At 38.1% G+C, this 14,446-nt stretch overlaps 1 protein-coding gene across 1 annotated transcript in view; it reads right to left on the reverse strand.

The window, feature by feature from the left end:
* LOC146613270 (pituitary adenylate cyclase-activating polypeptide type I receptor-like) overlaps positions 1-14,446 on the reverse strand; it is a 41,008-nt gene that overhangs the window by 10,554 nt on the left and 16,008 nt on the right. The window contains exons 3-7 of the mRNA XM_085378047.1: positions 10,171-10,278; positions 6,852-6,952; positions 6,359-6,456; positions 5,659-5,791; positions 3,929-4,082 (exon numbers count right to left, since the gene is read on the reverse strand). Coding sequence (XP_085234173.1) covers positions 3,929-4,082; positions 5,659-5,791; positions 6,359-6,456; positions 6,852-6,952; positions 10,171-10,278 — 594 coding nt within the window. The remainder of the gene's footprint in view (positions 1-3,928; positions 4,083-5,658; positions 5,792-6,358; positions 6,457-6,851; positions 6,953-10,170; positions 10,279-14,446) is intronic.

The raw sequence follows: 14,446 nt of genomic DNA on the forward strand, positions 1-14,446 counted from the left end.
GCCCATGAATTCAGTGCTATTCCATTTTTAAAATTAGCAGTTCAGGCTTATAAAGCAGTGCTGCTGTGAATTGGAGCTGGAAAAATTATCACGGTTCAAGTGCAAGTTCCCAGACAAGGTGTAGAATTGATTGATTGGTAATTTATTTCAACATGTGAACAATATACAAGTACATTTAGAAAAGAAATGAGAGAAAAAAAATATACTATACAAATTACATACAAAAAAACATTCTGATTAATTTACATGTTGAAAGGGAGTGGGAAGAAGTATACACTTATTTAATCCCACCCCTTTGCCATAAATTATCAGTGAATATTTAGTCAGCTTCCTTACTGATATAATTTGTAATAAAAATAGTGAACAGATTTCTGATATACTATATACTATAATATCACATCATGAATTTTTTGTTTGTTTGTTTTTAAATAGAGACATTCACTTAATTTAAATATTTTCCTTTTCTTTATAGATCGAGAAGATCATATTTTTATAACTCTTTTTGAACAGTTTTATGTTTGGACATTGCTTTAATTCCATATTCAGTTTGTTCCATAGTTTCACTCCTTGAACAGAAACACAAAAGCCTTTTCTTGTAGTACGTACCTTCATTGTTTTGAAGTTACAAAAACCCCTTAAATTATAACTTCCTTCTTTCAAAAAAAACATACTCTGAATATTACCTGGCAGTTCTTTATTTTTTGCTTTGAATAGAATTTGTGCTGTTTGGAATTTCACTATATCGTCAATTTTCAATATTTCAGACTGCAAAAATAGTGAGTTTGTATGTTCCCTATAACCTGCATTGTGGATGATTCGAATTGCTTTCTTTTGAAGAGTAAAAAGTGAATGTAATGTGGTTTTATAGTTATTGCCCCAGACCTCTGCACAATAGCTTAAGTATGGTGAAACCAGTGAACAGTAGAGAATATGAAGTGATGTTCTGTCGAATACCTGTTTTGCCTTGTTTAGTACTGCAATGCTTCGTGATACTTTGGAATGAATATATCTTACGTGAGCTCTCCAGTTAAGTTTTTCATCTATTATTACCCCCAGAAATTTATTTTCACTGACTCTTTCAATATCAACACCATTTATTTGAATCTTTGCATTAGTATTTAAACTACTATTTCCAAATAACATAAGTTTAGATTTATTCAAATTTAATGATAATTTGTTTTTATCAAGCCAGAACTTCACTTTACTTATTTCATTAGTCATATCCTCCAATAAATTCTGCAGATCATCACCAGAGCAAAAAATGTTTGTATCGTCAGCAAAGAGAACCATTTTTAATACTTTGGACACTTTACAGATGTCGTTAATGTACAAGTTGAAGAATTTTGGACCCAAAACTGACCCTTGGGGTACACCACAAGCAATGTCCATACATAAGGAGCAACCACCATTTATTTTCACAAACTGCTTTCTGTCACTTAAATAACTCCGGACCCAATCTAAAACTACCCCTCTGACACCATAACGTTCCAGTTTTCTTATTAATATATCATGATCTATAGTGTCAAATGCCTTTGTCAAGTCTATGAATAACCCAGCCACATATTGCTTTTTGTCTATGGAATTTGTGATGTATTCTATTGAATCTAATAGTGCCGATGATGTTGATCTGCTTGATCTGAATCCGTACTGACTCTCAGTGAGTAGTTTATGTTTATCTATAAATTTTTCCAGTCTGTTTTTAAACAGTTTTTCAACTGAATCAACTGATCTCCGGCAGGGATTGACAGCGGTGGAGGATTTCACTTTCCTCTCTTAACTTCCTGTCAAAGCAGCTGAGCAGCAGTTGCCAGTTACAGCATCCTGCTCAGCGTGACTCACTGTTTGCATGTGGAGCACCTTTAACAACAACCTACAACTGAGACAGCTCACAAGACCTGATGTGAAATCATAATAATGTCTGCCTGAATGCTGATGACCTACCTCTTCTTTTATTAAACTGTAGCGGCGTGCTTGTAGCCCTCAGGGTCAGATCCATTTATATCTTACCATAAATTCCATTCATCGCCTTATCAGAAATATCCCTGCCACCGTGTGTGAATGCAGCATTGCACTGGCATTCAGCGGAGGATTTAAAAAGCCCACGTGGCATGAAAGGTTTTGTTTTGCCAGCTGGACATTGCCTAAAAGTTTCAGGTAAGTGTGTTGCTGTTTCTCACCTTCACTGCTGCACTTAACAAAAGTTTCTGCTTAGCTCTGTGTGGCTGGACTAAGCTGCTATATTTTGGTAACAGGAACCATATGAGACTGACAGGAGCGGTGGAGTATGAGATTACAGGCTTGAATAGGAAAATATACAGCAGCATGAAACAAACAAAACAAAAAGACAGTGGGATGGGAATGGTAAGACAATGGAAAACACTTGGCTTAGGAACAAGGGATGAGAAAACATGGAAACCTCTCAAAACATCCATAGAAAGCTAAGAAGAAAAAAAAAAGATGGGAGAGAAAATAAAAGGGGGGCCGAGGAAAACAAGCGCTACACTCATCTTTAGGGCTGTGCTGCTGCCTAAATAAACTGCTACCAGGATTTTGGAGGCTCAGTTCTTGTGTAAAAATAGATTTCCAACCCAGATATGAAGATAATGTGTGATAATACTGACTTTAACCCCTTAACACCTAGTGCTTTATATTAGATACATGAGTTTTTGTAAGCGTTTGAGGCTTCTATCATTAGTTTAAAATTTTCCCCTGACAATTCTAAATAAATTGTAAAATAAATGTCAAATTAATATTATGTTTTTGTCAAAAGGTCCAATAAACTCTCTCACTTCAAAATTTATAATTTTCTGGGAATAGTTTTGGCTTTAAAGGGTTAATCCATTTAAGGCACTGAAAGGGGTTTTCATACTGTTCCCCTGTTATCTCCTATTCTGCAGCTGAATATATTAAATTGAGCACATCACAATGTGCAACTGATGGCACTTATTCTCCAGCAGCATCATTTACGAGAGACAGAAAAGCAACAAGACGCCTTGACTTTAAATCAGCAAAAGCCACAATGGAAACATTTGTTTGTTCTTGAAAATTATTCCTTTACCTACATTACTCTGATGTTTTAGAATAAAAAAAAAAATCATGTATTTATTAAACTTTCAGTGGAGCTTAACACATTTTTGCTTAAATAACAGTCAATTTTTATTTTTTACTTTTTCTTCATTCATTTGCACAGTGCAAGCTGTGGAAAATTTTATTTGGATTTCTTTTAAATTACCCAAAGTCACACACTACTAAAAAAAATTTCTTTCCTGTAAAAACTTTAGTTTGTACCCCTTAAAACACAATGAAATCCCATTTAATTCTAGGAGAATTACACTTTTGTGTAATTAAAAAATAATCTGTATTAATTTGTGTAACACAATTATAGAGGCTGTGCTTTTGTACACAGAAACAAAGGAAGCCTGTATTTTAATTTGCCCATTTGACATGTCGGTGCAAATTGACAATATTCCAATGTGAGCAAAAACATCAAGTCATGGGACTTATAAACATATACAGACAAAGGACAAAAGGTGTTAATTGACTGTTTAGGATAATAAACACCCTGTTCAGTAGTCAAAACCGCAAAACAAGGCAAAAAAATTTTGACTTTCTAAGCATATTTTCAGAAAAGCAAATTGTTTGTCTTTGCATCCACAACTGAGCTTATTTGTAACAAAAAAGAAGTTTTTCTACCATATTTATAGCACCTCCCCTTTCAACTGAGCCTCTGTGTTCTATGGCCCTGTCTCTATTTCACCAATATTTGCTTTATTGCTAGAGCTGATCATGATTAACAAATGATTTTAGATAACCCTTTTGAATATTAATCTGTTTGTGGGTCACATTTTATTCTGTGTTTTTTAGTGTTTGTGTTGGAGCTACAGTGTGTGATTGTTTTTGTAAAGACAATTCAGTCACTCTTACTCACCCCATCCAATCAGGATATACCACCAGAAGTATTTCCTCTGTGAGACGAAGGTCAGAGCCAGCAGTGTCTGCAGATACATGCCCTCCACCAGCAGCCAGAAGTAATTGGCCAGGATGCTGAACTGGAAGAAAGCCACGGCTGACTTGCACGCTTTCTATAGAGAGGAAACAACAAAACAAAGTTAGAAAAACTGGATGTGTCATCATTTAACATAATAATACATCTTTTTGTGTAATAAAAGGGAAGGTAGTGACAAAAAAATATTTGATTCTTCTTCTACTTTTGCTATAACTTCAACTGAAGTCAATCAAGTACAAAGAAATACAAAATATGCACCAAGGAACTCAAACCAATTTTAAAAAAGACAAAAATAAACTACCTAAATAGTCACAAAATCACAATTTGAGAAGACTTGCAAAAGAAATTAAAATTTATAAAACAATAAAAAAAAAAAGGAACACAAAATTAGCAAAATCTAGAGATATAAACCAACAGGAAGATGTGCAGTACATAACCACAAAAACACACAAAAGTGTAAAACCAGCACCAAACAATAAGTGAACAAAGATAAACAAAAAAAAACCCACAAAGATACACAAGAGAATAAAAACCAAAGATGACAAAAAAGCAATAAAAAGCATGGACACCGAGACCAAAACATGTAATAAGGAACAAACACAAAGGCTGTTTTTTAAAATCAATTCATGAAAAAAGAAACAAACCTTTTCTCCAAATCCAACACACACATGTGCAAAAAAAAGCATATTCAGTACATTCTATATAAGGAGATCCTGATACAAAATATATACAGGACGGAAGTGTCTGTATTCCTGTTCACTCTATAACCTTCTGACTTCCAGCACATGAATGAATCATGCCACCTGCAGAAGTCGTCTAATGACACTGCAGTGGTTGGGTGTATTAGGGACAGGGCTGGAGTGGGAGGTGATGAAGAGCTATGTGTAGTACTTTGGCGGAAAACCACCTCCTTCTGAAATTCAGCCACTCAAAAGAGATAGTGGTTGATTTCCGGTGACTAAGCCAATTAGCATGATGGGTGACTGAAGCAGTGGACGGCTACAGGTAATAGGGTGTTCACATGAATGACAGATTGGATTCTATTTTTTGAGGAACCTCAGTTCCTCCAGTGTTTGAGGCAAAACGGCAAGACCAATTTTTAGCAGCAAGTGCTGCTGTCTGCTTGGAGGGGTGGCATCTGTGCCAGAGATGCCAGCAGGAACAACAAATTCATCAGTGGCCAGAATCTGGAGGCGTTTGAGTCACAGAAGGACAGGAGGGCATTGACAAACTATTGTCCATCATGGACACACCCACTCCATTTCACACTACAGAGCCAACAGAGTTCGTTCTCCCTCAGACCCCACTAACATAAAGACCACTTCAGGAAATCATTCCTACGGTTATACCTTCATCTATCTATCTATCTATCTATCTATCTATCTATCTATCTATCTATCTATCTATCTATCTATCTATCTATCTATCTATCTATCTATCTACTGTAGATTTAAACCTATATTTTCTCATTTTTCCAATATAAAAAAAAAATCTTAAATTGTTGCTAAAAGATTTCATCAGTCTAATGAGAGTATTTCCCTCTCATCGTTTTGCCACGTGTCTTCCCCTCCTCGTTCTCTGTTTCCACTGTTAACTCAATCACACAGCATGTGGGAATCTATTTTGATGCAAACATCAATTAGAGCCCTCACCGTGGACATGGAGCAGTGGTCCAGGGTCTCATCAGCAAACAGCACGGTGTCTTTAATGAAGACGGCACTGGCTCTCAGGATGAAGGAGGCGAACAGGTTGATGTGGATGTAGTTTCTGGTGCAGCGGAACTTCCTGCGTAACAATAGCGTAAAGCATACACTGCATGTAAATTAATATTTCATAAGGCGGAAGAAGAAGGTAAACAACTTCATGAATTTGCATGTGTAAGATGATTCATAATCCTCTGTACTACAAAGGCTCTTTGAGGCTTTATCATCTGAATATATGCATATTTATATATGCATAGACTCAATACTTGAAATGTGCAATTCACTTGTATTTTTATTTTTTATTCCTATTTATTCTATTTATCCCCTTTGTATATTTTATTTATATTTGTCTCTGTATTTATATATGTGTGTGTGTGTGTGTGTGTGTGTGTGTATATATATATATATAACAGTTCTGTAACTGTAACTTTGGTCGTTGCTGTGCTTTTTTTGGAAGTCGAATTTCCCAGAGGAACCCACCCGAGGGATTAATAAAGTTCTATCTTATCTTATCTCTTATCTTATTTTCCTAAAATTATAAGATGCTGTCCTAACCACACAAATCCTGAATGTGTCTGCATCATAGAAATTTCCCCTTTTATTGGCCTTTTGTGGGTGCAGATGGTGGTGTGTGCCGCTCTGGTCTAACCTGAAGGCTGCGAACACCACGATGGCTGTAATGAGGGAGATGAGTGACGTGGCGTAGCCTACGGTGTAAACCTGTCTGAAGGTATAAAGGTAACTCGTCTGGAGACAGGAAAACAGAGAAACCGTTAGTTTAGAAAAATATCAAAATAAAAGTCTGAAGCTGTGAGTCTGACTCAGATTGCTGCAACTTCAAGGGTTCTTTCTTTATAAGATTCATGAATGAATAATAATTTGTTTAAGCTTTAGATAGAAAAAGCAGTAATTATGCTGAAACACTGAAAAAGATGTATTTTTAACTGTGTGGTTATTTAAATATATAAACAATTTCAGGACCTGTAATTTCCCTTGAGTTGTTTACATTTATTCCTGGAACAAAGGTCCTCACAGCTAACTACAAATAGGTCTGACATAAAAAGGAAACAGCGATAGAGGAAGCAGAAACAATATGTTCATCCTTCATTGACTGGCATGATTACAACCACATGTCCGTATACCTCGGACTCAGGCTCGCTGTCATCGCTGAACGCGCAGGCCTCCTCATAGGGTGGATACATTTCCGACCAACCGTCAGCAGTACAGTTCCTGTAAACATACCCTAATGTGGGGAATCCAAAGAGAGAACGCAAGGAGACAGTTAATTTCAAGTGTTTCAATCGCACAAATATATGAATGTTGTTCTGTTATTATTTTTTGTGCCCTTCCTGACACAACCCCAAAAGGATTGGTGTTTCCTTCCAGGAATAAACCGGAGGTCTTTTTGTTTGCAAGGGGAATGTGCAAACCACTTGGAGCCACTTTTTCTGTCTCAAGAATGAAAGCGGCAATTTCAGTTCAGTTTATGGGTCGCATAACCACTGCATGGGAACCTGTAAATAACACCTTCAAATTGTTTCTTTCTTATAAAGACATATAACTACCTGCTGAAAATGTTCACATGTAATGCACCATGCATTTGCAAAACATGGTGATGAACACCCTGAGATCTCAACAATGTTCAGTCAGTCTCCTGACCATGAGCTTTCAACACGATGCTTGGGTGAAACTGCTAAATGCCCTCTTTCTCTATAATTTTGGCACTTTTCAAATCCCTCCAGTGGGACAGTCTGATGGGCTAGTTCTGACTTACAGGCTGTTTGTTTGACAGCCTGGGTTTAGAAGCTCAGTGAACCTTTTTGTTACACCAAGTGTCCTTTTCTGTCTTGGTTTTTAGTCTTTTCATACATTTTACAACACAACTGACTGACAATACGAGCTATTTTAAATCTACCTGAATTAAAATGTGTTATTCGCATCCCTTTTTGTTGTGAAATGCTGTTGAAATTACACTCTGGCTCCTTTGGTCGAGTTTAACTTTTAGGATTTTTGAAAAGTGAAGAAAAAGGTGTTGTATGAAACCTACTGAAACCTACTGAAACTCTGCAGGTATATTTTCCTTTTTAACTTCAGGGCTAATAACTGCTACACCATTATCATCTTTTAATTTCTTTTTCTCCATTATATTTGAAGCAAATCCTCTATTCAGTCTATTGAAGCTCACTTTGGTCTCTTCCAACCTCTTTTGGAAATATCTGGTCCTTTATTGTCTAAAGTCTCCACTGTGCTTTCTTCTGACAATATATCTGTTGTTCAGCACAAAGCAGCAGTTTACAGTGATTTTTGACTAATGATACCAAAAGCAACACTGTGAGATGGAACAGAAGTTGCTGGCTGGACAGTTAAACAATATGCAGAACCTCATCCATAATCTCAGGGCAGCCTATTTTCACACTGCAGCAGTTTTTTCACAAAAACATATCGAAGAGACGTACTTTAAGTAAATGATATGCTTCCCGGCAGCTGTGTAAAGGGGGAAAAAATACGAATATTTAGAAATTTGCAAAATGCTTGTGAAACCATGAGCTGATTAATTCCTTTGTAATTAAATATTGAATCATAATTGCTTTACAAATCAATCAAAGCAATTTTCCTGTAGACTCCTGGTGGAGCATAGGGCCACAACAACACCACGCCAACGGACTCTGTTCTGGGCCGTTCTCTTCAGCTGGGTCCACGTCATTCCGGCGGCCTTCACTTCGCTCTCGACAGATCTTCTCCACGTCTGTTTGGGTCTCCCCACTTTCCTTTTTCCTTGTGGGTTCCAGTCCAGTGCTTGCTTTGTGACGTTGTCGATTGGTTTTCGAAGTGTGTGGCCTATCCAGCCCCATTTTCTCTTCTTGATGTCTTGACCGACCGGGTTCTGGCTGGTTCTCTTACACAGGTCTGTGTTCGAGATCTTCTCAGGCCATCTGATGTTGAGGATGTGTCGAAAGCACTTGTTGATGAAAAGCTTACCCGGCTCGCTGAGGAGGCAGAAAAGACTGGCCTGAAGATCAACGTCAGAAAAACAGAGGTGTTGCGGCTGAACAACCGACAAGAACATCCACAGCAGCTACAGGGAAAACACTTGGTGGAAACTGACTGCTTCATCTACCTAGGAAGCATAGTCAACAGTGATGGTGGCGCAGATGAAGACAAATCAACAAAGCAAGGCTTGCATTCAACACCCTGCGACCCATCTGGAACTCCAAAGCCTTATCTCAGCACATCTTCAACACTAATGTGAAAGCAGTCCTCCTGTATGGGTCCGAGATGTGGCGGGTGACCAACACCACTACCAGCAAGATCCAGATTTTCATCAACAATTGCTTTACACGCCTTGTTTTAACCTACAAGCTTTAAGTCATCAGTCCGGTACACTTGCACCAGTATTTCTTCTCTGAGACTATTTCGGTCCATCGTGCTTTGAGTCAAAAAACTTTTTATTCTTTTATGTCCACTGACGTCTGCTTTTGGTTAAAGTTCATTTGGATACAGCGGGTGACAGGAGAAATTCATCTGGTATTTGTGGGACTGTGTATTTAAATATCTTTGCCAGAGATAGCGCATAGGTAATAGCAGAATTGCTGTTTAGCAGAACAAAGATGCATAAAAATAAATGACAGGAGGATTTTTTTCTTTGTTCGTTATTTTCTCTGAGCAAACAGAAACCGACTGGAGTCCAAATGCTGCAAACTGTGCAGCTGAAAGCAAAGCCTCTTGTTTGTTTGGGTGATCAGCAATTCAGATCATAATGAGCCGTTATTTCCATCAAGGTAAAGGAGGAAAGAGCATTACTCGTTAATTAATGTGGCTTTCCCTCCTCTAATGGTCCTGTAACAATACAACAGACCAATATTGCTGTCTGTGTGCGTCATTTTAAACGTTTACTTGTTGTCCTATAAGGACCAGTTTAATAGTCGCAAAACATGTAATTGTTTTAACCAAAGAAAAAGCTAATAAAAATCTTAATGTGGATATATGTGCATTATTTACACACGTATGTGTAAATATAAAAATTGCTAAATGCAAAAGCTCATTATTAAGAAAGAATTTATTTCTCATGGTGTCACAAGGACTTTCTTTGAGGAGACAGCAGCCGAAAAGGATGTCAAAGGATGTGTGTGTGTGTGTGTGTGTGTGTGTGTGTGTGCGTGTGTGTGTGTGTGTGTGCGTGTGTGTGTGTGTGTGTGTGTGTGTGTGTGTGTGTGTGTGTGTGTGTGTGTATTCTTGCCAACAAACATACATGAATACATGCTATGATTCTCCAGCATTGACTCCAGCCTGCTTTAGCTCTGCTGATTATCCAGCAGAGCTAAAGCTAATACTGGTGCGACAGCACAGCATCCAAGAATCGGATTTTTACATTATATTATTTTAACAATGCTGGTGATCAGATGATTTGGCTATGAGGATCTGTGCTTTTCTGTGTTCACTGAGGCTGGTGCAGGAACCAACCTTGATTGCTGGAGAAATGCTGGAAGACTTCAGAGCAGGACAAATTGACCACCTGCCCAACCTCAGCTCGCAGCCAGCACCCGATCTCATCCCATTCTGTTTTACATCCTGCAAACAGAGACAGAGGGAGAAGCAGCAGAAAGTTATTAATAACACTGTCACAATGCTGACAGTATAGACATTCAGGTGCTCAAGATTTAGTGCAAAATCCAGCTGCAAAGCTGAACATCTCTTTTGTCAAGCTTTAGTTAGAATAACTCTACTTCCACAAACCGCATCCTAAAAGTTTGTACTTATATTTTAAACTTCATAGGTAATTAGAACAGGTTAAATTCACTAAATTTATGCAAACATTTACAGCTTTACTTAGTGGCTTTCCCAATTGCAATTTTTACAAAATGTACAGTACTGTTCAAAAGTCTTAAGCTACCCCTCATATGTTTACAAATGGGAAATAGGTGCAGCCTTGCTTATTTTGCAAGGTGAAGATCCCAACAATCAGTCAGCCCCTTATGAACAAGCACAAGCGTCAATGGGAAGGAAAAACTCCCTTTTAACAGGAAGAAACCAGCAGAACCAGCCTCAGGGAGGGGCAGTTTTATCAAGTTTATAAAGTTTTATGAAAAAAGAAAAGTTTTAAGTCTAATCTTAAATGATATGTGGCTTGAGATTTGTTTAACTTAACTATTAAAACACGACTATTCTGAATGTTACTTGAGTATATTTTCAATGCTGGACTTTTAATTAATTAGCTTCAGCTGATTAGCTCTGCCAATCTGTCACACCAATCTGGAAAAATAGCAACGAATCACTATTCCATTCTCTCTCGTCTTCAGGGCTCAGACTGTGAAACAGGAAGCAAACTTTGTTTTGAGTCTGAAAACCTTCTCGTGTTTTCTGATAGTGTGTGTGAGTGTGTGTATGTTTGTGTGTTTAGTCCCCATTGCCGCATTTGATCACAAATACCTCCACAACTATTAAACTGACATTACAGTTTGTTTCAGACATTTTTGTGCCATTCAGGATGATTCGCAATTACTGTGATGATCCCCTCGCCATCAATCACAATCATTATGTTTCAAAGTTATTGTCATACGCACAGCAGAGAAACATGTTTCCCTGTACAATGAAATGTATGCTTTACTGTCAACAACAGATGTCAAACAGAACAATCCACATATAAAATAGATAAGTAAAAGAAATAATCATTTAAAAACATTTTTTTGAGAAATACAGTAGAAATACTAGATATGTAAATAATATATTTACATTTGGAAAAAGAATCTGAGCTCCAATAAGCTATGTAGATATTACGCTATATGCTACATCAGTGTTTGTATTATCTCTGTTAAAGTACCAACATTATCTGGTGTCTTTATGTGCACCACGAAGGAAAAATGAGATCTAATGCTTTTCAGTCGTCCGTCAACAGCCTCAGCATCTCGCATGTTTATGAAAGACTGAGTACATCTCAAAAAGCCCTGAACTCCAGCAATGTTATGAAGAGTTCCCTGCAGCGTGACATACATCCTGCTGTTTTATTTATGAAGAACGGAGCAGACGCATTTAAACCTCAGGCCTTCATGTGCAAACACAGTACATTCAGGTGACCTGATTCACTCTCGTATAATTAAAATTGGGTATTTATATTAATCCTGACCTAATAAATCCAAAGTGATGCATAACACCAGCTGACAAGTCCCGTCCACAGTCTTGTAGCTGTGATTGGCCCACATTAAAAGCTTTCACTTTTTTTTTCATCAACTACATTCTATATAAACCGCGGATTACTCGCCGGTGTATAACGGACTAATTCATTTTTCACTGAGTTGACAGATTTGACAGGAGAAAGTGGATGATTGGATGGAGTAGCTTGTCTGATCAATTTTAATTGTGCTGATAAACGGAGCGTGTACTGCACCAAATATCTGCAGTAATCTCAGATAAATGTCAACAGCAGTGATGAATTAAAAAGGCAATGTAAGCAGATATTTTTCTTCATTTACCCCAAAGGCTGAGGTGAGATCAAAATAAATGTCAAATACATTTTAAGCAGGAAATCTCTTCTCTGAAAAAAAGGAAAAAAGTATCAAATCCTCAGGCACCATAAACTTCGAGGAACATAAAACAGTTTCGGAGGCTAGAGTGATTTCTGAGTAAAACATAAACACAGCCCCCCTGCATCTGAAATGGAGATTACTGCTCTGCACTCGGCAGGATGTTGGTGAGGCAAATTTTGTCCTAGTGCTGCCATTCATTTGATTGTATTTGTGACCCTTTATGTAATAAATACTTTCTTAACTGGTGACTGAAAAAGGGAAAAGTATACCAGAGGCTGTATGTGAGAAAATAAGCAGTAAGTCACTTAAGATATAATTTTTTATTGCCAAATCTCCAAGTTGCTCTACTTTCTCAAATCTGGTGACTCATTTCAGTGAGCTTGTTCAGTTTGGGGTTTCATGTTCTTTCCTAGAATTGCACTTTATGATAACCTAGATATATAAAAAGTAATATAGCACATGATGTAGGTCCGATGGCCTTAAGATACCATTTGAGGCGCAGACGGATTGACCTTATGTCCACTTGTGAGTGGGTTCTTCAAAATAATACCTTTTCAGGACAAACTAAGTCAGGAAAAGATGACAGCTATGGATGCATGTTTTCCATCTACTATACATATCTGTTATTAGGAAAATGGCAGAAACTTAACATTTTCCAAACAAAAAACTGTGCGGTGCAGAAGACACAACGATGATATGTTTGTATTTGTCAAGCACAGAAAAACCCTGAATGAAAATCTGAAGTTCAGCTTGGATTATTACCTACAGGCCATTAACTTTTTGGATGGATTTCAGAGGACAACGAAGGATGCCTGCAAACCTAAATCATCAGAAATAGGACTATCCGAAACCCCATGTAACATGCAGACAGTTTTCATTACCTTCTCATTGAGAAAATCTCTTTTAGGATGTGAGACTGAGACATTCTGATCAGGACTCCAGAATCCAGTCTATGAGCAGCATTTCGCACAGATATAAATCTCAGGTGTTCACACTGGCTCATAACAAAGTTTTATAACTCGAGAGAAGCAAATTGATCAGCTCTAAACCAAAGCAAGAGCAAGCTCATAGACCTTACTTTGCCGCATGCTACAGCATCAAAAAGATTAGAAAGAAAAAAAGGGAAACTGCTGAGAGTAATAATACTTTATGAGAGATTTTTACTGAACTCCCAGGAATCCGCTTCAGACGCACGGCAACAATCAAGGACAAACTAGTCTGGGGGCCTCTTTCTGCTCCAAACCAGAAAATTGGAAGTTGTTGTTGTGGTAATTGCAATTAATGTGAGAACCTGATGAAAACTGACAATTTTAAAGATGTGTTTATTATTAAAATCTGCCCTAGCACCAGTTTACAAACTGCTGATTAGTTTATTCTTAGTTTGTTCCCAGAGTCTCTCAGTTCTCCCTGGATGACTCCATCAGGGTTTGTTTTGTGCCTGTTTGTTTTTGTTAGTGTCCATGGGCGGGACCCATTTAAAAACACGGTAAAAAACAAAAAGATGATCCAAAATCAGGTCATTTAAAAAGGTAAAATAAGACTCTAGTCTAGTAGTTTATGTCATGGTCCGTGGGAGCAGTATCTGGGGAGTGTTCGTGTTGCCTCAGTGGCCACGCCCTCGGGTTGGACCATCAGCATCACACCTGTATTCCATCCCAGGCAGCAGGGCTATTTCACCCAGCGCGGACGGCTGATCCACCCCAGTCCGTTAGTCACTCTTGGTAATAACTTGGGTCTCCTAAGCTCTGAGTTTTTCAGGCATTTTGTTACCTGTGTTAATATTACGCCCTCCTGCCTGTTCTGCGTGCAAGAGAACTCCCTCGGTCTCCGTCTTTCCCTGCTAGGATTTTCCCACGGACACTCTCCCCTCCGAGCCCCACGGTCTGACTCTGATTATAAGCCGCAGCATTCTAATTCTTCTTTAGTTTTGACTCTCCGTTCTCCTGCACCCAAGTAATTGTTTCCCCTTTCTGTTGCATCTTCCCACGATCCCGATCACGGCTTCCCAGGGCATTTCAGTTCCCGGTTTCCTCAGCTTGAGTTATATTCTCGTTCCCTTGGTTGTTCCTGGACATTTATGTTAAAGAAATAAATCTGTACATAGTTCCCGTGAATTTTGTATTGAGTTTGCCTTTGGGTCCCATCTGTGAGTGTAAACCTTGGTTCCTGACAGTTTAATCCATTTAAAATATTTCTCTAGCTGGGCCCGCGTCCCC

The sequence above is a fragment of the Diplotaxodon limnothrissa genome, linkage group LG18 (assembly GCF_057381915.1).
Source record: "Diplotaxodon limnothrissa isolate DT_005_m linkage group LG18, D_limnothrissa_male_GT1.1, whole genome shotgun sequence".
NCBI lineage: Eukaryota > Metazoa > Chordata > Actinopteri > Cichliformes > Cichlidae > Diplotaxodon > Diplotaxodon limnothrissa.